This window comes from Hippoglossus stenolepis, chromosome 4, assembly GCF_022539355.2.
Source record: "Hippoglossus stenolepis isolate QCI-W04-F060 chromosome 4, HSTE1.2, whole genome shotgun sequence".
Lineage (NCBI taxonomy): Eukaryota > Metazoa > Chordata > Actinopteri > Pleuronectiformes > Pleuronectidae > Hippoglossus > Hippoglossus stenolepis.
This window is the reverse complement of record NC_061486.1, coordinates 12822172-12844854: the sequence shown is the minus strand read 5'-3', so window position 1 is coordinate 12844854 and position 22683 is coordinate 12822172. Positions and strand designations below refer to the sequence as shown.

At 40.9% G+C, this 22683-nt stretch overlaps 1 protein-coding gene across 1 annotated transcript in view; it reads right to left on the bottom strand.

Annotated features, from left to right (window-relative positions):
* cbl (Cbl proto-oncogene, E3 ubiquitin protein ligase) overlaps positions 1 to 22683 on the bottom strand; it is a 35762-nt gene that overhangs the window by 7574 nt on the left and 5505 nt on the right. Inside the window, exons 2-9 of the mRNA XM_035155221.2 lie at positions 21946 to 22193; positions 7840 to 7986; positions 6914 to 7070; positions 4753 to 4874; positions 3384 to 3521; positions 2523 to 2610; positions 1059 to 1190; positions 652 to 873 (exon numbers count right to left, since the gene is read on the bottom strand). Of these exons, the coding sequence (XP_035011112.1) occupies positions 652 to 873; positions 1059 to 1190; positions 2523 to 2610; positions 3384 to 3521; positions 4753 to 4874; positions 6914 to 7070; positions 7840 to 7986; positions 21946 to 22193 (1254 nt within the window). The remainder of the gene's footprint in view (positions 1 to 651; positions 874 to 1058; positions 1191 to 2522; positions 2611 to 3383; positions 3522 to 4752; positions 4875 to 6913; positions 7071 to 7839; positions 7987 to 21945; positions 22194 to 22683) is intronic.

Below are 22683 nucleotides of genomic sequence, written 5' to 3'. Positions count from 1 at the left end.
TAGATTAGATTTGGTACTGGACTCGTTTGTATTGAAATGTATTTTACGCATCTCAATGAAATACACCGATTTTACAGGAGTAACTAAGAAAGTGGAACAAACACAAATCTACACAAAATACTTATGAAGCACAGCCAAGTACTTCACAGTGAACGAGTACATTTAACGATGTAGTAGTAGTCAAGGATGAGACAGAGACTGGGTCAGCAAACAAAGCCCAAGAAATTCCAGGGACCACATCAAAGGGTGTGTGATCTCAGGTATTCATTTACGCTATAAGCAGACTAATGCACACAGAGCTCCTCCAGAGGCACATAAAAGATGCAGGGTAGGAGAATGCCCCACATATCAAACACCATGAAAGATGGAGCTGAAAGACTTCAGATATGAGCCGAGAGCTTGAAGTGCACAAAAAGTGAAAAGGGCAAAGCAGGGAGTGTTTTATCTGCACTGAGACGGGTCTCTCAGAAAAACAGAGAAGAGAGGAGGACAGCAGGAACCCATGAACAGCACCCAGGGCATCAAACCAACTCAACCAAGTGCTGCTGTGTTTTATCAGTGGAAAAAAAACAGCTCGCCCAGTGTCATGAATGGAAACTTTGAGCAAATCCTATTTGTCTCAATTATGTCATGGTCTTGGCACGGTCTTACCTTTGTGCAAGCAAGTTTGCTCATCATTAGGTGGGGGTCTTCAAGTCTGTCGTCATCGTCGTCGTCATAGCACGGTGATGGGGATCCTTCGGCACCGAACATGCCCCTGCAGGAGCCCCCGCTGTTGGGGTCCTTGGGGTCAAAAGGATCCACGACAATGGGCTCTGTACCCTTTATCTCACAGCGACAGAAGGGACAGCCCGTCCCCTGACCCTCTGATTCCTGGAACACAAGCAGATGCAGCAGCACACAGGAGATGAAAGCGGGTTGTGTGCTTCTATTTGCCTGTTATGTCTGTACACAAGGGCACTTCAACTGCAAGTTTTCCTCTTAACAGGTTTGAGTTATGGCACTTAACTCGGAGCAAGCAACCCACACAAACCCCTTCAATCCGCCCACTCTCTTACCTGCCAGGCAGTGAGACAGGAGGTGCACATGAGATGGCCACAGGGCTCAATCTTCACATCCTTGTCATTCTCCGCACAGATCTTACACAGCTGGAAAGTGGAGCCCATCTCACAATACAGCTCATATTGCTCCTGGGGGGGTAAAGAAAAAATGAGACAGATATGAGCCCACGGTTCCAAAACGCAGAGTAAAATGATACGATAATAACACCACCTGAGATCATTTCCAAAGAGCCTAGGAGGATCTGAAGCAGAGTCAAAGTGCGGGGGCGTGTTTTTAGTTTCTGTCCTGTCCTGTTCTCAAGCAAATTAATCTGTTCATAAAATCCCTCACAGAATTCTGAGCAGATATATAAACCTAACAAGTTTGAGACTGTTTAGGGTTCAACAAGGTGGATATTCTTTGACAATATTTTACAATTTACAGATAGGTTTTTTTCATATTCAAAAGGAGCCTTTTCATGTGATTACAGTATGACTCATTTCAGGCCAGATACGGATTTCCTGTTAAACTTAACAATTTAGACAGCCTGCACTGACAAAGGACCAATTTGTTTGACGCATATAACTTCTGCAGTGTGTCTTTTTAAAAAAAAATTTCTCTCCTTATTTTACACTCAAAGTCACGTCCTAACATTTTACTTGAGGTTAACTGTCACACTCTTAAAAAAGATGACTCAACATTAGAGCCTAAACATCCTGCATAAAATATTATAGAAGGTTAAGCAACGGTCCTCGTACTGCAAATGTTAATGCTTTGCCGTCTTCTCTGTATTTGCAGATTTACTTCACTATCTCTGTTCTTTCTAAACAAGGCGATCATTTTAGTCCAGTTTTCTTTAGAACCATGCTTCTGACCTTCGTACAGGAGGTTGTGTTTTCATTGACATTCGTCTGTTGGCATAATTACACAAAAACGAAACAAAACTTGGAAGGATGTGGTATGGGTCAGGGAAGAACCCATCAAATTGCGGATCCAGATCAGGGGGTAGATCAAGGATAACATTGTGAGATAGGGTGTTTTTAAACATCTATGTTGATTTCTCAGAGAATAATTCATGGGTCTTGATGGAAAAAAATCATGCATGTTTAGGGGACTGATGTTTATGAGTGTGAAAATCCATATAAAGATGTGCATCTAGTAAATTTAAATATGATTGTATATGGGGACTGTTGGGCGGTATGCGCTCTCTGACTGTCTTGTTCAAATCTATTCCTTATTCTGTTTCTTGAGCTCGACCAACTCAGTTCCTGTGGGCTGACTTATCAAGTCTTCTACTTCTCCTTTCGGCTGTGCTCTGCACTGCCACATCACTTTTTTTCAACTTAGATCTTTCCTTTCCTGTGTGTCCACCCGAAAAAAAACAACATCATTTGACCTTTATAATAAAATGCCAAAGACCAACAGGTTTGTATAAGATATAAGAGACTGAGGATGCAGCCTGAGAAGCACACTGCTCTGACCTGTGTGACTTTGATGTGGTCTTGAGGCGAAGGCTCACACAGTCCTGTCAGGTCAGGGTTTTGCGTCCGGCCGTCAGGGAATAAATAGCTGCAGGAGCAGAGGAACATAATCTTAGAGGCTACACAGAGAAGTTCCCATTAGGTATCCTCGGGTAGTTCCACAGGCATTTTCCTTTAAAAGTTATCATCATCATTATTAGTTAGTATGATTGTACTGCATGTAACCTTAACAGGCAGAGGTAATGAAAACATCTGTTCAATCTATTAATGCAACGTGTATTAACGAACACCGAGTTGATGCATGAACAGTATGTGACCATTTCAAGTGGGTCACATGCTGTAATTATCATCTGATAAATGTTTTGTGCATGCAAGCGATTTCCTGTATAGGATTTCCCAGTTTAAATTAGCACTTGATTACAGGTTGTGAAAGACCAACCACAGCTTTCATTAGACTAAAGAATCAACGCTGGCATGAGAAGATGAGTTTCACGCCAGCCACGTAGACCACTGACTGAGCTGTATATTAGAAACCAACAGTTATATTCTGGTTATGATAACAGCAGAATTATGGGAACAAGCAATATGATATGGCTGGATTGGTTTAAGGCTGAGGGCAGATTCAGTTGTGGGATGCGAAACAGCTGCAGCCATGCGTGCCTTGTGGGGAGAGGAGAGAAAAGGAGAAATGACAAAAGAGCCCTACACATGAAAGGAAGTTTGACTTATATATCCTTTTTTTGAACTGCATCAAATGGAAGACTGAAACCCAGCCACAAAATGGCTGATCAGAGGTCCAGATGTAAACCCCCAAGAAAATGACAGATAGAAGAGTGCCAAACAAAATGCCAGTGCACTTACAATCCTTCCCTGAAGCCATCTATGAGGGCCTGGAAGAGAGGTTTATTGTGAGGAATGGTCTGCAGTATGTTTCCATCTGCTGTCACGTAGCCGATCGCCCACTGGCCCAGCCGCGTACAACTCAGTCGGAAGATGTAACTGGGGAGGGACAAAAAAGGGTCACACGTTGTTACATTTAATATAGAGATCAAATAGCAGGGACTACAAATAGTCTTTGCAAATTGTGCACAAGAAGACACACATTCTTCGAGTATGCACATCACTTTTTATGAACCAAATTAAAGTATATATAGTAGGAACTTTGCATGAAAATAGCCCCTCTGCAATTTAACCTAATGTGCATGATCATTGAAAATGGTCTGAACATGTATCACATGAAAAACTCATCAATGCTACAGGAAGTAGCCAGGATCAACCTGTGGCATGGTTGTGAGTTCCTTCATCAGTATTTGCAGGTAAGAAGGGTGCTATACTTTGCTGGTTCATCAGTCCATAGTCAGGTAAACTGGAATATGTTGAGGCACTGCTGCCTATGACGGTGATATAGACAGAGAATGGAAAAGTAGGAGTGGCTATAAGAGGCTGCTTGAGTCTGACATGGGCCACTCACTTTATTATCTAATATTTCCTGGATGCTTATTTGTATGCATGAATAAAATGTACAAATTTGTATCAGGAAATTAACAAAATCAGCTCTAGGGGTTAACAACTCCCCGTGCAAAGCAGCCTGTCTTCGTTAGAGGCATTCAGGGCAAGCTTGAGACCACTGGCAACTGAGCATCACATTAATCGATCGATGCTGACACAAACATTTCCTGACGGGACAGGAGGGAGAATTTTCAAAGTACAATATTCAACTGCTAAAAGTTAAAAAGTTAAAACTTGCAATAATTTGTAGTGTCCAAATGCTGCACTCAAATTAGCCATTAACCACTCAGATGTCAACATGGCTGTACACAGGCCAGGCCTAAACAGTGACATCAGCCTTCAGTGTACAATCACACCATTGATGCTAGGTACCAGTACTGCAGTGTGCCACACACACAGAGAAGCATAATTGTCTGTGAAACCAAGACTGAACTTGAGCCCTGTCTGTAAGCAATTGACAATTTTCATTTATATACAATGTGTTCATGTGCAGTGTAAGAGATGAGACTAAAATCTGTGATCTCAAGAGCGGGGGTGAAAATACGACCTGGGAACTACAGTGAACCACACTCCTGCCCACGGAAACACATGAACATGGTTTAACTGATGCATCGCATTACCAAAATTGGCTAAAATAACTGTCACTCACACTGCCCCAAGTACATGCTCCTGAAATTTGAATAGACTTCGAGGTACATTTGTCTACATTTGTGTGTCTCACCTGCCCGGCTTGTGAATGAACTTCTGTAGCCGTGCTTTGACCTCATCGTAGGTGAGGAAGGCCATGTACCCTGGGTGAGTAACTGCCAAGCTGTTCCAGTTTCGCAGCAGGGACGACCAAGGCTACACACACATACGCACGTACACACGCACACACACACACACACACACACACACACACACACGAGAGAGAGAGGGGAGAGTGACTCATCTGATGAGTGAGTGACTCGACACAGCAGTAACAGCAAGAGGAGAGTAATGGAGCAGCTTAAACATCAGTGTGATTTACAATGGTCATTTCAATCTGGGTCACACAACATAAAAAGGTTGTTTAAGCTGAATTTTCAACCCAGAACACAACTCATTTGACCTCATTTGGTATCATCCAGGGTCACAGAATTAGGAAGGTTATATGGAAACTAGCAGACTGTTCACCATATTCTATATAAAGCGGGTGAAAGACAACTTTCTTTAAAGACTTCTTGACCCAAATCGATTCAAACCATTCTAACAGTTAAAGGTGAAGACTTAGATTTTTTTAATTTAAATATATAATTCATAGTACTCAAATGCACGTTGACCTAGTGCAGCAGTGAGTAATAGGTTCTGCAATTGCTCTCACCAATGTGTCTGGCGTGTGAAAGGAAGTACAATTAACACAACAGTGAAAATGAGCTGCACAGGTCAGAACCATGGTTACAACTATACAAGAGTTATTAATATATCAAATCACACCGTCTTTATTAGGCTGAATGACAAAGAGGGGTTGTTCTCTCCCTCTGTTATTTATGCACACAGGAAATGACAAGTCATAATCGTCTCCTTTACTGGGCTCCGGTTTGGATGCATCCTATGACCTTTGGTTTAATGTGATAACAGACTAGCTGTGTGGGTAAACAAATGTGTGCTCAGTAATGTTATATCCAGTACATGTATTTTTAGTTGCCTCTTGTCATTTGGACATCAGTTCACTGTAGACCAGCTCTGCGTACAGTTTACTGAGCAGAGCAAGCAAACACTGCTCAAAAATATTGGTTTATAATCACCATGGTATCCTTCAGCCCTAAGATACAGTATGAAATGAGACCTTTGAAGGGCCCTTAATGTAATAAAAAGCAGAGTCTACTGCATATCAAAGAGACAGCTTAAAATGGCCACAGGCTCACTTCCTCTTCTGAGTTTAAGGGCATTTAGAGGAGGTCTTTTTCTGTATGAGGGAGTGTCATAGAAAATGTCTGTAATCTGTTTAGGCTTCATTAAGCCTGTTGGTGCCCTGAACACAAGCAGCCAGAGATAATGCTACTGAGGGAGTAAATAACATACACTAATGCACACCAGATAAGATGCAAGAGGTTTGGGATAATGCAAATTAAAACAGCGAGTTAGGTTAACATAGGAAACACTTAAGTTTCTTCATAGTCTAAACGGTTTTCATTTAATAATATCTGATGCTGATACAACATGCTTGCATACAAAGGATAAGCTGAAGATGCTGCCTGATGAACTGCCCTTCTCATCCTCTACCACATTTTATCCATTGTCCTTTCTCCTGCTGCTTCATTCTATAATGATTAAAAAACAAATGGGCTGTTTCCTTCTGCCTTGTATATTTCATTACAAAGTATTAATGGTTGCCCTTTACATCAGTACATTTCGCAGCGTATGTGCAGTGTGCTTCTCCTGTGGTCAGTGTCAGAAAGTACAACCTCAGGGGAGAATATATAAAGAAGACTGTCCTTGAGAGGGATCTCAGTGTGACTTTAGATGGTGGAACACATACTTGTCTGGACCTTGTGAGGCAACAACAGACGACCATGGAAAAGGACAAAATCACTTTCAAACATTTCTGTCTGCACTGTGTGAGCGGAGTCACAGAAAGTTCCAACTTCCGCTGCGTCTGACAGTGTGAATGTGTCAGCAGACGTCCTGCTAACGACTTGATAGAGTTAGCCGAAAAAAGATGTGGCAGATTAGTTTAAGTTCATTATGTGCAGCTTTAAATGAAATTTGTTTCCTTTACCAAGGAGAACAAACTTCCATGAATGACTGGCACTCTACGTCACTGTAATCCTTTTGCACATTTCTTCTCTAACTAACTCACAAGCGAATGATAAAACAAGGAGAGAAGGTGCAGAGTTTGACGCGGCGTGCGTGTTCCCTACCTGAAATAGCCTCGTGAAGATGTCAAACTCAAAAACAGAGATGTAGTCGTTGCAGGTGAGGTCTATGGTGGACTTGAGCGCCATGGCCTCCAGTCCCGAGCTGATGGGATGGAACTCGTGCAGAGACTGACGGAAGACCTTCCAAGGCACGATGGTCCTGTAACATACATCACAAAACACCAGATGATGACATTCCCTTGCAAACCCTGAAATCAAACATCGACCCCCCCCAGACACACAGTCTTGATTTTAACTTGGGGTTAACTGGCCAGTTACATGATTCTTGAGTGCATCATGAGCAGTTTACTAACTATACAGAACCTGCATCTAACACACCAGTGAAACCTCTAAATATATAAACATGAACTACAGTTTCTGTCAAGATAAAATTATTATTTGACTATTTTTTTATTAAAAAGAGGAAATGCCATTTGTTAAAAGACTATTTGAGCACATCCAAATCGAGGTCATGAAAACTGGCCTGATGTGATCTCTCTTAAACTTAAATGCACGCAAAGCATTACAGAACTTAGTTTTCCAATGGTGGTCCTATTTTTGGTCAGCTGCTGCATTGCTCCTATGGCTGGTTTACTTTTGTGCTGCATTCAGTTTCAACCCAACTGGTATAGTATGTGTGTTCCAACATTTTCATATCAAGGACATGAGGACATGCTTTTGGCCACAGACTTCTTCATTCAATGACCATACATTTGCCTGAGAGAAGATACTCATTATCTGTAACTACCGTAAAAGAAGAGCAAAGATGTCACTTAATATATAGTAATTATTTATTCTCTTACTGCGGTAACTTCTTATTAAGTGATGAAATAAACTAATTTTCTTGGGAAGGACCCCAAAGGGCTCCAGGATGCCACGGTGGAGCCACTGGAGAAATATACATTTATATGTGTAAATCAATTACTCACTTATCGCCAAAAGCATGTCTCCAGAACTCTGCAGCATCTGCCTTGGTGATGCGGAAGTTATCACCCTGAAACAGACCGTTTGGGAAGATGGCCTTCAGCTCAGCCAGCATGTGGCTGAAGATCAACGACAGCTTGGTGAGGTTCCGCCTGTGGAAGTTAAGAGTAGAGGGGAGAGGGTGAGAATTCACATCTTTCTCATTACACTGTGGTCACAGTGTCATCTAATGTAAATGGCAGCTGACAGTAATGTCCCTTGGCAGTTTGCTGGCCAATGAAAACACGCTTGGTGACAGTGGTGAAAATAAGTGATGCTACATGTTTTAAAGGAACACATTAGCAGACAGAACAGACGACTACAAACCCTCTCTCCCTGTGCACGTTTCAGACCGATGGCAAAGTCATTTCTCAATTCAGTGTCAATATTTTTTAATAGCAAATGTACTTCCATGTTGGTCTTTAAATGAGGCATGGTCAAATGTGCATTACTATGTTGAGGCACTGAAAATCTACTGCGTGAGGGACCAAGAAAAAGTAGGTCTGAAATTAAAAGCACAGTATTTCATTGTTACTTCAACAACAGTAATATACGACTACATTTAGGCAGATGCACAAAATGTGTTCACTCTGCTTGTTGCACAGGTAAAATTTCCCTTTGCAGATCTATTTCCTCTGCATAGAACCACTACACGTACAACTTGATTTTAAAGGGAATGGGAGATGGCACTGTGATTGGTTTATTGCATGTTACTCCCAAAATAAACCTATTATTAATTAAGAGACTAAGTAAAAACCTTTGAACCATACACCTGGCACAGCAACATTAAGCACATACGCGTTTTAGATCATGCACTCAGATAGTTAAAACAGAGCCCTGAATTAGAATTATTTATTTTGCTGTCACTTTTTGAGGCTATTTTTGGGGCTTGAACCTTTAGTTTAACAGTTAAGCATGAAAGGGGGGAGAGAGAGAGTGGGGAAAAGATATAGAACAGCACCAGGTCAGAAACCGAACCTGCGGGAGGACTCAAGGCTCTGACTTTTGAAAGATCACCTGGTTGAGTCGATGCCCCAAGTACAGTCACGGATTTAGTGCTGACACACACGTGGGGAAGCAATGTGAATGCTTAGCCTCAACTATTTACAAACATGGGATTTGAATGGAGACTGTTCAATTCCCTAAGAATACCAAGCTATAGTTTGTAACAGGTTATAATTAGTGAAATATGTTGTCTGACAGATGGTAGTTAACAAAGGAGGCTCAACCCTGAAAATAAAGACTCAAATCTAGGTGTGTGCTTGCTGATTTTTCCCACTGAGATTGTCCTTGGATGCTTAATACAGAAATAGTTACAGGTCCGTGGAGACAACATAACAGTGTTAAAGGACACCCACATAATCATAGAGTCACTGAAATGTAGAGAGTAGCACATCCGAGAACACAGCTCTATTACCAGCTGCAAAAGGGTAGTCGACAAGCACAGTGGACAGGAAAGAGCTTAAGAGTAGGAAAGTAAAACAATTTAGCTCAGAGAAAGGGGCAGATGAAGAGAGGAGTACGATTGTGGACCAAAGTGTGAGAAAAGGAGACAAGAAAAAAGCTCCATTAAGCCCCAATCCCCTGCACCCCATCGCTGCATTGGAGGCGTGATGCTGAGAGAGCCATGATTTACGAGGGCAGCACAGAGTGAGATTGTGCTTGGCTGTTGGGCAGGGTGAATTGACATGCATGAGAGAGACAGCAATGAAAGCGTGGCTACGCTGCAGCTGCCCCATACTACACTACGCACCCTATGAGTGGAGCGAGGGGCGAGTGGAAAGAGTGAATGAGGGAGGAGGACAGGGACTGAAGATAGATGAATGAAGATTAGTGTATGTTGAGACCCTGCCAAAATAGACCAGCACTTGTTGGTGTGATAGTTAACCTCAGAAACGTGTGTGAACTGCAATGAAGAATTAAATTTACACCCTCTCAGCCGTAAATGATCATCAAACAGAGAACACTTGTTGCTTGACGTCTAATCACTTCAACCGCGCTGCCCACTTAAAATCTACAGCAAAGACTTGGAGCCAGATGCATCAATTGTATTCTTTGAAGTCAGGGCTGCCCTCATCAGTGATGCAATGTGGAAAAACAAGATCATGGACTACTCTCAGCATTTCCCCTGCAGTCATAGTCGTGAACGATTTCCACCTTTATCTCGAGAATAAGCTGCCGTGAGTGATACTGCAGCTATCATCTCAGCAGGAGGTCCCCCCTGTTTCTCCTGCTTCCTGGCCCGACCGGCCTGACCGAGCCCTGGAGCTGCAGCCTCATCCATTCTCCTGTCAACCTCTCCCTACCCTGTGCTTTTATCAAAGTTACAACAGCCTCCCTCCAGCTCTACTTCCATCTACAAGGCAATCATAGGAAGACAGTTATCCTCTTTCGCACGTTTATGCGTGGAATTAATCTCTCCTCACTCTGAGCTTTCATTTCCACATCTAGGTTAGTTTACAGCGTTAGGAATACTCTTACCCACTCCCCATCGTCTCCAAACACGAAAGAGCTCCATGAGACTTTAAGCTTATAAAGTCTTCTCTTCAAACCTACCGTTTATTTTTATTACTAATTTACCAGTAAATGCTAATGATACGTTTGAAGACTCTCTCTTGGGGCCACATTTTCGGTGGGAGCAATATTCACTAAAATTCGGTGATCTGAAGAGACTGATGCCTGGATGGATTTTACACGGATTCAAAGGGCCATTTTCTGGTTCGTATCTGGTCAGTATAAAGATTTTCTATAGGAAAATGTCAGTATGGCTGTAGCTCTGTGAGGTGGAGTAACCACCAGCCATCCAGTTCAGCCAAACACACTGTGAACTAAACGTGTGTTCAGGAAAATTTTGCAAAAAACACAAACAGTCATGCATTCTTTTATAAGTTGGGCAAACTGAGGTCATGATGAGTTCAAATGCTTTTTTAAACTTCAAAAAATGTGTCCTTATCTGAATGAATTAATGTACAGAAATAAGTACAAAGACTGGATTTAGTGCATATGAGTGGAGACACACTGATTAACAGACCGAAAACAAATCAGCAAGCTACTATTTATTACTATTTTAAGGACACAAAACAAAGCAGTTAGGGCTGGGACTCACAATTACTTCAATTATTGGTTATTGTATGTGCTAAAATGTCAAAAGACTTCACAATCCATCACAATTTATTGACAGTCCAAAAACCAAAAATATTAAGTTTACAATGCAAAAATGACAAACTTTTAATGTTCTATTAAAGTAGCTGCTGATTACTTTTCCATTGTGAAATGATAAATCAATAAGACATTCAAACAGACACATTCAGACTTGATTTTGATGTAATCTTTTAGTTCCTTTATTAAAGCTGGAAGAGGCAAAAGCTCCATAGAGCTGCAGGATTGGCTGAAAATGCATTTGAAAGTGTCATTTGACACAAAGTAAAGCTTGGAAATAAACTATCATTGTTCATTAGGGGTTTAAAACTCACAAACTCATCTCAACTAGGCTCTGTTCACTCATGGTGGGGAAATTGAACACTGGCATCAGATTCACAGGGTGGTACAGCCGTCTCTGGCATGAGATTTGCCCAGTGAATGAGACTCTGTTGTGTCTGATTGTCTCTATGAGAGACTCAGTATTTCCAAAGGCTGAAAAATATCTTCAAACTCAAAGTAAGATAGAGACTCAAATGTAATTGTACATGGCAGAGGAAGCCGATATCTTTAAGGATCTCTCTATCTCAATCCAGCCTTATCCTTCTCTGTCCGTCAATACCAGCTCTGTGTGCACTGGTATAATTGGTGTGTGTGTGTGTGTGTGTGTGTGTGTGTGTGTGTGTGTGTGTGTGTGTGTGTGTGTGTGTGTGTGTGTGTGTGTGTGTGTGTGTGTATACCAATGCGCCAATAGCCTACCCATAGGTACAATTGTTACTGAAGTTGGTATTCTAACACTGACTTCAGACGCACGGAGCAGCCATCTGTCACTATCATTCTTAACCACAAGCACAGCAAAAAGCCAAACTTTTTTTTTTTCCCAGAACACTAGCTTTTTGTCCCCCTTCCCCCTCATGCTATAGATTGACCTCTGACCCTGCAGCTGGCTGCTCCCTTCCTGTTTCCTGCTGGCTGTGATAAAGTAGCTCAGCTAGCCAGCCAGCACCGCACTGCGCTAATGCACCGCAGCACAGCCAGCGAGGGACAACCTTAAAGAATGAGAGTCTGTCTGGACAGGCAGTCACAAGTAGCTGTAATATCATCATGCAGCTGTATTATCTTTTCTACATAACTTTTAAGTGAAAACAGATCAGGCATGAGCTGAGCCCTGTGACAATGCTACAAAAAGTGTATAAAAACAATTTATAAGATAAATGAAACCACATCAGTTCTAAGTTCCTTGATGATAACTACAATTCGATTTAATCAGAATTGGAAGTGTAAGAACCGGCTGATTTTCTCAGTCTTACACAACCTTGAGCTATTTCTGCCTGTATAATGCAAACAATCAAATGATTAATTGAGAGTAAGTAGAAGATTAATCAATAATGAAAAATAACAGTTTGTTGTCTGAGGAACACAGTGGCTTATTTGTTTGAAATTCTGGCTTACAATTTTACCCTCGTCATCACTTTATAAATTCAACTCCCCGGAACTGGCGTCATTCCAGATCTCCATCAGGAAACTGCCATGACAGCACACACAAACACACTTTCTGCTTCTTTAAACAAACTCCTAAATACATTAAGCTTGAGCTAGACCAACTTCTCAGAATGTGCATCTGAATTTTGATTCAATCTCACCTTCAAAGCTCGTGTTATTCTAAACAGTTCATGAGAGGCTTAAACTTATTGTAAAGGAGAAATGAATAGAATCAAAAACCAAAGGAAAATACCTCCGTAACTCTCTCAATACAGTTGAATTGTCATCTAAGTGCTTATATCTGAGCTCATTTATAAAACAGTGAGTGCTGGTTGTACCCTGAGAGGAGGAGGAGCTTGTGTCTTTCATCGTGCTATTGACGATAATCTAATAGTGTGAGAACTATATGAGTCGGCTGCTCAGTGGTACCACTACAACAGAAATAACCATGATGCTCTGCTATTTGTACGTGTGAAAATGTATCTGTGTATAGAGCCCTGCAAATATAACCAGGGGCCAGAAACACCCGCAGCAACTAAGGTGTGAAGTGAGTTTTCTATTCCCACGACTGATAACCCTTTAGCTGCTTCGCTAACCACTAAGAGCTTTGCTTACTTTACTCTGAACTCCATTAAAACCTACTAGCTCACCACTCCATGCCCCTGGCGGTGGCAGAGCAGAGAGAGGCAACGCTTTTCCCCCTTTAATTCATCTCAGTTTGTAGAGAGAGATGAGCCACAGAGATCTCACATCTTATTCGTATCTAAAAGCAGTGGTGTTAAACAGCAGCGTGGGCGTCTCAGAGAGCGACGTTACAACAACACTGTAGATTCCATTTAATTTAGGCTCTTGAGTATGCAGAACATCAACCCGAGTGATATTTTGCAAGGTTCAGTGCAGTTCAAGGTTAAAAGGGTTTAATTAATACTCATTATTTTTCTGGGAAAGTGCACAGGTAAACAATAAATAAGTTGCAAAAAAAACTTAGCAGAACTTGAGAGTTTCACTTCCACAAGAAATAAAACACATGAACTACTCAACATTTCTTTGTTTTAGATCAGCAGGGGAAACAAAGGAGCTCTGCCTCAACCCAATCACAGAGCAGACCACTCTCTGGGTACAATCTCTACAATCTTAACAAATCAGGAGGTGATTTCCCACTGCAACACTGAAATATACATGAAACTGTCCATGTCTCAGATCAACGACAACTTTAATCTTTAATATCAAGCAAACCATGAGTGTATTTTCCTACTTTTAAACATGTAAGAGAGAAGGTGTGTGTGTGTGTGTGTGTGTGTGTGTGTGTGTGTGTGTGTGTGTGTATATATATATATATATATATATATATATATACTTATTTTTTCCTATTTAATTAATCTTAGACTTATACCCATACTGTAATCACTGACAGTTTTACACCATTTTAATGCACCAATGCATTTGCACATGGCTGCATCCAACACTAAAAACACGGACGTTTCCTCCACAGTTAGAGCTGCAGTGATAAGATGGGTTTCCAGAGAGTCAAAGTGAGAGACTTTTGTTTCACATGGATGTCAGGTACATTTACAGAAAACAGGATATCATATCTTTGGATGGAGCTGTCCTGGTAAACCAAAATAGGGATGAGTGCAAATGACATTTGTAAATACCAGAGGTACTGTACCGTAAAATGACTTGTTTTTCTCTGTCGACAATGGAATGCCGACATCAATCATTGTCAACAACACGGATGCACTTTACTGTAAACAGCCCCAGAACGGGTTTCCTGCTGTGATCTTTTTTGTCCAGGTTTGACAACGGTAACAAGACGTGACCTGTGCAACAAATACAATTAACTCTATAACTGAGATCTATGTCCAAACAAGAAGCAGTCAGTAACAATGTCATAACATCAGACACAACAGTGCCATGCACCTGTTACAACGCACTCAAAGGAAGGCCTCATGCAAAGCGTGCACGCTTCACCTCCACTTTACATCAGATAAAGATGCAAAAAGGGTTCTGGTCTTTTCCAGAACCAGAACCATGGTTTAGAAAAAGTGTGTGTGTGTGTGTGTGTGTGTGTGTGTGTGTGTGTGTGTGTGTGTGTGTGTGTGTGTGTGTGTGTGTGTGTGTGTGTGTGTGTGTGTGTGTGTGTGTGTGTGTGTGTGTGTGTGTGTGTGTGTGTGTGTGTGTGTGTGTGTGTGTGTGTGGTATAAAGAAACTGAACTGATAATTGTTTTGGGGAGTTTTTCCATGACACCTGCAAAAGAAGCCTGAACAGTAGTTCAGCTGCAGAGAAGCCTGAAAGAGTCAAAGCTTGAGGAAGTTGTTCCTACCAACCATTGTAATAATATCACAGAAGCATGTCTGGAATGCATTTTTCTATTGTGCAAGGGATTGGAGCAATATGCTGTCAGTAAAGGAAGGTAGTGATGATGGAAGCAAATAAAGAAGGAAGGCTATCAGTAAAGTGTGGGACTAAAAGATGTGTGTATTCAACTGACCCACGAATATGGTTGCAACTAACTATTATGTTCATTAACCGTCAGTCTATCGATAGATGTCTCATTTAATTGATTAATCACTTCAGTCTTTAAAACGTCAGAAAATAATGAAAAATGCCTCGTTTTTCCAAGGTGACATCTCCTGTTTTGTCCGAGCAGCAGTTCGGAACCTAAAGGTATGGAGTCTTCAATGATATAATGCCAAACTGGCTGCTGGAAATGAACATGCACTGTAAATGCTGTCCTCATGGCTGTGTGATCTGACCTGGATTTTAGGTGTTCATAGCTCAAAATAACATAAGAATTAACAAAACATTTCTATGAGATGAGACGTTCTCCTCTTCCTCTCCTCTCCTGTTTTAATCCAGTTCACGATGGTGAGAATTAGAACCTAAAATTCCTGATGTGAAAATGTTGGCAGCACTCACAGTGAATTATTGCTTAAAAGAGCTTTAAAAACAAAGCCAACAGCCATAATGCTTTTCATGAGCTAGAGCTAAGGTGCGTAACGATTAGATATGAGTCAAATTAGACAGTAAAAGATATACAGCCATGCTACAGATACGATTTACAACAGATTATTAGCCTCCAGGTTTATCACTTTTTGCAGCGTAGGCTGTCCCACAGTGCAAATGCATCACCCTGCAGCCTATAAGCCCACCACTTCCTGTGACCAGCTGGACCTATCGACGGTGGTCAGGATGTGAAGGCAGCTTAGCCCATCAAGATGATCAAACAGTCTCTCACAGAGAGGTCAAAGCTGTATCCGGTTAGAGGAGAGTTAAAGGGTTTTTGAGAGGACACATTGATCAACCCGTCCACTGTATTACTCTGCTCAGAAGCTGCAGAATGTGTACTGTTTAACTTGAGCATGAAGGTTTCCTATCAGTGCATGAAGTGGCTACAGATAAAGTGGCTGTGTTAAACACAAAGAAGAAGCTCAGGAGGACAGCACAGTCATTTATCAACACAGAGCAATTAAACAAAACTAAGCAGCAAACCATTTCATTAAGAGATCGCAGTTACAAGTCCCTTAAGTTTAAGTCAAACACTAAAACCCATTATTTTCTCCTTCATGGATTACAGACAAGTGAGGCAGCCAAACCTTGCCTTACTAATATAAACATGTACAGACCACAGCAATATTAACTTATTAAATGTAATTTAGTTGGAGTTATAACAGTTAATCATATAACTTTAAATACATAATTTGAAGATGAATAAAAAATGTTCACTGCATCCTTAACTTCTTATCCTGGATCTGAAACAACTATCAATTATAAAAAAATGTTTTGCTTGAGAACTGACTGAAAAGATTGATTATTGAATTATTTACCAATTAATTAATAAACGCATCCATTAATGTTTTCAAAAATTAAGCATTTTGCAAGATTTTAACCTCTGGTTGACATTATTCCGCTTGTTACTGTCTTTTCAGAACATGTTTCACATTTGGGTGAAGAGTAGAAGAAAATGTGTTGACAAAAAAAAAAGAAAAAAGAACTCATTCCTGTGTGGATCTCTGTCAACGCTGAGGCCAGAAAATGTCTTGGCGTGTTCTGTGTAAGCCAGAAGAGGAAGTAAGTGAAACAAACAAAGAGGAAGTGCTGACTGTGCTGTGTTGATTCTGACTGAACATGGGCTGTTAGTGTGAATAATTAAGTCTCACAATAGACTCACTTTTATATACACTCCATCCAAAATGTCAGCCATTCCTTTCCTCCCCTCTGTCCGGATGTAAAAACACTGTAAAAACATTACGCCCCGTACCCACACAACCCAGCTGCTGCTAACATCAAGACCCTCTTATCAGACTGTTGCTCTAAAAAAACAAACCCAAGGTTATACTGCACTACATCAGCTCCACTTCATCTCGAAAGCTAAACAATCTGAGTGATTCATATGGAAGTGGGGGCTGGATAAATAGAGGATCTAAACCTCTGGGGAAGATAATGTGGAGAAGACTGTGCGGCATCACAATAGCATATCCACCCACGCTGAATCCAGGGGCTCCCGTGACACACTGGGATCTTTCCCTCGGACTTGAAAATAGCCATTAAGGCAAGGCAGAGTGTCGATTATCATCATTTAAGTGATTAACTATCAAGCACTGATACTGACTGAAGTCACTGTGGTTAAAAATAATAGCGGTCGGTAATGTCAAATTTGAATTCAGGCTGAATCGAAGGATATAATGAAAGCAGCGTGATGTCGGGCTCATTCTTCAGGCAGATTTACAGTTTGACTTTTCTGTCTGAGCCATGTGCTGAGTTCAGCTGCAGCCTTACTACAAACTATTCGCTCTAGTGGCTCAATGTCATCGGTTGATTCTATAGCATTCTTAATTGGGCTGATACTCATTGGTTAGTGTCACTGCCGTCTCCACCAAGACAATAGTAGTCTTTGTGTGTAATGTCTGGCGACGGTGTGTGCGTGTGTTTCCTCGGCTTCAACCAGGGATTTGTTTCCGCACAGTCTCTTGTTGCAATGAAGTGATGGTGAAAATGAATTTCACAGTGAATTGGTTAAAATGACTAAAAATAACTTCATCGAGGTACATGCAGCGGTTGATGAGATAGAAGCTGCTTCTGCTTTCCTGTGGACCTTAGTGGTTTTTTTCTGTCTGCAAGATTACCATTATGGTCGATCACTCGCATGGAGGAACTAAGCGACAAGAGGATGTGTCACCTAGGACAGTCTAAATAAAACTATTACCAAATTTTCTCAGACAGGTCAAAAGAAAACTTCTGAGGCTGTTCAATCTTTTCACAAGAGGACACACAGCAAAACCCAAAACCCACAGACGGCTAATCTACAGCATGCTGTCTCCAGAGTTTGTACTACTGCAATATTAAGGGTCTTGAGCTTTAAAACTATGGGCTCCTTCACTGCATTGCTGTCATGGGTCAGGTCCCTGGGTCAAATTTGTCTGCGGTCACTCTTAATATGGCTGTTCGACCAATTGATGCTGAAATTCCAACATGGTTTATTAATATTCAAGACAGATCAGAACCACTGTGACTTATGCTTTCTACACAGTGTGCAGCTGACTGGGGCTGGTATGAAACAAAGTGAACCCTGCCATCCACAGTGAAGTGATTGTTACAAGCCAGGCTAAATGGTTACTAGTTAATCCTTTTAGGATATGCATTAACACAGTTGTGCAGCCTTTTCTGTACATTACCATAATTCCTGAAACTACTACTGAGGCTAGGTGTCCAACAACACTATTTGTTTCACACACAAACAGTTGGTACGACTGCGTCCTGAATGACTCCTCCTATGAGAGTATACTCCTGAAACTTCTGCAAACATTGTTCCTCCATGAGGTCGGTACCTCATGTGACAAGAGTATGAAGAAATTATGGTTAATATTTTGTTATTCTTCATATTTTTTGGTAATAAATATGAAAATTTCAAGAACAGACCTGATAGATGAGAACCTCATTAACACCCACATGACCCCAGCAGGGTCTCATTCATTTGTACACAATTTTGGGACATTTGTGCAAATAATTCAGTATCACTTTAAGTTTTCACAATTTATTTATTTGACATGCAATGCTTATTACTTCAAATTAATAAGTAACTGCCTTTTATTGGGTGTGAGGCCAATGCTAGATATTCTCATATATTCATACTCATATTTAGATAAGAATAATCATACATATGGTAAAGCACACTTAAAACAAGTTGATAATCTTCTTGTCCTATAATCCTGAGAGCTGCCCACAGGATTTTATGGTCACTCCAGTTTGTCTTTGTACGGTGTTTATTTAGTGTCCTGTAATCCTGCATTCAGTGTCAGTGCCTTCATGTCCACACCTAGGTAACAGCTGTGTGGCATCGTTGTTTATTGGTGAAAGGTTCTGAGTTGAGAGATATTCTTAATTTGGCCAAGTCAAACTCGTTGAAAAGGATGAAAGATTACAAGGTACAACTTCACTTCCTGATTGACACAACTGTGGAGTTTAATGTAAAAAAAGGTTTTGGAGTTCTGCGCCAGAAAAAAAATGATTACAGATGTACAGACGCATGGACAGAGGTACAGACAGACTGATCACTGTATCCCACTGCATTATGTGCCCTGGGGGATAAAAAACTAATTATAGGTGGCGCAAACTTCAAAAAGGTACAAACTTAGATTAAACTGGTGCAGCTTTGACCTGTTCACTTATTTTATTGGTCAAATTATATTAGAGTTTCAATACGGGCTCATTATTTTATATTACCCAGTTTTATTTATGCTCAATAAAAATGTGAAAGTAATTTTCTGTGTTGTGGCATTTCAATCTTCGACATTTATTACTTATTACTACGGCTATCAGAGTGTCCTGCGTCCTTCATGTGTTGAAAGCTTCAATGACAAGGCGAGCATGAATAACACTGTCTATAACAATTCCAAGGTTATTTTGAGCCATTACTCCACCGATGTGCATACATGCAGGTGTGACATCACACACAGATGGACATGTGCAGCCTCGCTGCTGAAATAATTACAGGAAACATTAGCTCATGACCATTTACCTGCTCCATAGGGATGAACTGAATTACCTCATAAATCCTACAGTTATCAGCTGTACTTTGCTTATGCATCAACATTTATTCATGAAGAACATGGGTTGTCCCTTCCAAAGACCACATGGTTGCTCAAATATAGGGCTGGGTAATGAAACAATGTCAGATATTCTTATATTATTCTTATATAATTTTATCAAAAGTGATATAGCAAAGGTCTAACAAATATTAATACATTGCTTTTGTGTAATTGATCTACCTCAGATTTGTAAAAAAGTCTTGCCAAGTGATTGCCATTCTTTGCTCAATAGAAAGATTTAAAAATCACAACCTTCACTCAGGAGCAAAAATCTGTCTTTAAACTTAAAAGAAAGAATTGTGTGAAATGTATCACAAATATCAATATCAACTGATTTGAACATTTTTATTTTTTGACACCATTTTTGGCCATGTCATCCAGCCATATTCAAATAACAGTAATGAGGTATAAAATTGCATATTTCCTTTAATATTATATTTAATATGATGAAAATTGTAGGAAAACAGCATTTATGTCATCTCACAGTATAACAATAGTTCTGCAACACAGAAAAAATATCTAAACCAAGACGCTGCTCAGCAAAACAACCCAGTAATAAACAAAGCTGAGGAAATGGTTTTTTATCCGGTTTGTCAAGGATGTCATTAAAAACGCTAGGCTTGGCAAATGAATAAAACCATTTTCAGGCTCTTATATTGCTATTAACGTCTCCCCTGAGGCAATAGTCTGTCCACTTATTTCCACATCCGCTCTGCGTCATTGTCCAACTGACCAATTCAAACCCTTCTGCAGACAGCAGCAACTAAAGACGTTTTTAGACATGACCTTAGGATAAAGTCCGGAGATTTGGGTCCAGACTTCACCCAAGGTTTGCTTTTCACACATGCACAACGCAGTGGGAGGTTCTCTGCACTGACACATTCACAACAGCAACACATTCTCCATCGTATTCAGGAGAGAGGTGGAGCAGCCGGGTGCAGCAGGCAGAGGCAGGATGTAACATATTAACTCCGCTGCGGAGATCACGTGACTTTCTTGACAACACACAGACACCGGTGTCAGCTCTAATCACCACAAACTCTTTAGACATCTTCTTCTGCGTCTTCTATGTGTATGACAGCACTTTTTCACTGGGAGAGATTTGTTTTCTTTTTTCGTTTTATCATTTTGTCGTCACATGTTTGAAGCGTCATCAGCCCCCCTACTTGCTCGCGGTGAATCCAGCGGGGGAGCCCCTGCTGTGTTCTCACATCGGATTCTTCTGAATTTCTACAGGCTTTATACTAGTGGGCCAGGCGGAGAACGTCAGCAGATAATCCGACGGCTCTCACAGGGAAATTAGCTTTCACACATGCAACTCCTTGGAGAAAGTGCGGAGAATCTCCGGTGTTCAGTGCTTGTCAGACACAAATTCTGTCTGGACAACACAAAGGTTATTATTATTTTTTAAATCTTTGGTAAGTCATCTTGATCACTGTCCGCCAGAGAAACAACTGATCCAGAGACAGTTCACTTCCAGAGCCCTTCCTGGAATAATATTTGATATTGGTGCACAGCGTCTTGCACAAAACACTCTCTTGAGAAACCCTAATGGAGACCATCTCTTTAAAAACTGACTTTATGATGCCTGTTACAGCTATGTTGGAAAGCATTTGTACAGTAAATCAACAGGCATCTGTGGTGATATAAACACTGGAGGTAAGAACAGCTCCATCCAGCCAATTGTCTGCACCTCAGAGAACCTACTCATTAACAACAGCAACTTAAAAGCTGTTTTGTCTGGAGGTCTTCTGTAGGTTCTCTCGTCTTTGATATTTTTTAAACCCTGACAACAAGAGCAATGTCGTATTAATTAAATTTACACAAGTCTCTCCACACTTTAAAACAGACTACACTTTACTTTTAATAAATGTGTGTCAGTGGGATGAATAAAGACAACTGAATGTATGAGGAAAGAAAGCGATGGGGAAGAAGCCACTTCATCCTTTCAAAATAGAAACATACATTGAGACACAAAAGAAGAGAAAAAGTTCAAGCAGATAGTAATCTCTACACAAAACTGAAGAGACAGGCAGCTGTAGATTAAGCGCCATTCTGACCACATTTGTTCACATGATGAAACCACAACACCTCTCTCCTCTTGTTTTCACACGTCTTGAGCTATAACCAACCTGGGGGGGTTAGGAATGGGTGCAATTGTTCTCTCTGCACCAGCACAGTCATAATTATTCAGACTGATCTGAAATCTTTACACCTGAAATTACCCTGTTTCAGACAGGCTCATTGAGAAAAATCGAAAGAAAAGCACAGGAATAAAGTTTGAGAAGAGAACAGAGAAACCGAAATGAGCCGTTTTTGACACCATGTACTTAGATGCCATATTATTTATCCACTTAACTCACCTGGGTTGTGAGTTTTCCTCATACATGCGCTCTTTGCCCTCCTTGAACAAGCTGATGGTCTGCTTGGTCTTTTTCGTTAGGTTCTCCATGAAAACCCGGAAGTACTCGTTGTCCCCCAGAGTCTCCATTTTGCCCTCGTAGCGAGACAAGATGGTGCGCAGGTGCTGGTAGGTGTCTGGCAGCAGATCCAGGATGTAAGGGGGGCTGTTCTTCAGAGCCAATTTGGGGTTTTGGCACAGACGCACCACCTGCAGAAAGAGAGGATGTGAAAAGATAAGGTTACTGACGAGGTGGAAAAAGATCAAGAGAGAAGATGTGTTAGAAAGATAGTGTTAAGAGAGGGGTGAACAGAGAGTGACAGCGACAGAAAGTCAGACAATTGTCCAAAGTGTCACTACTACGTTCATTCTTTGCATTAATAAGAAGAAGCTTTGCTTGGAACAGCTCTTTTCTGTATTAAAGCACTTATCTTTAGTGCACAACATTGTTCAAGAGCCGAGATGCAAGATATGCAGAACAGAAAATGCCAACAAAGTTGAAGACCAAAAGAAAGGCCCTTAAAAGCCCTGTCAAGCTTGAAGCTTTCAGAGTGTGGCAAGTTATGTAATGGAATAGTCAGAGTTAATCCTTTATAGCATCAAGAGGTATTTTAGCACCGTCAAGATGGATGTGAAAGAGGGTGACGGCACACCTGCATTCATCCATGCACAGTTTCTGTTCTCTCTGTGAAGCAAATTA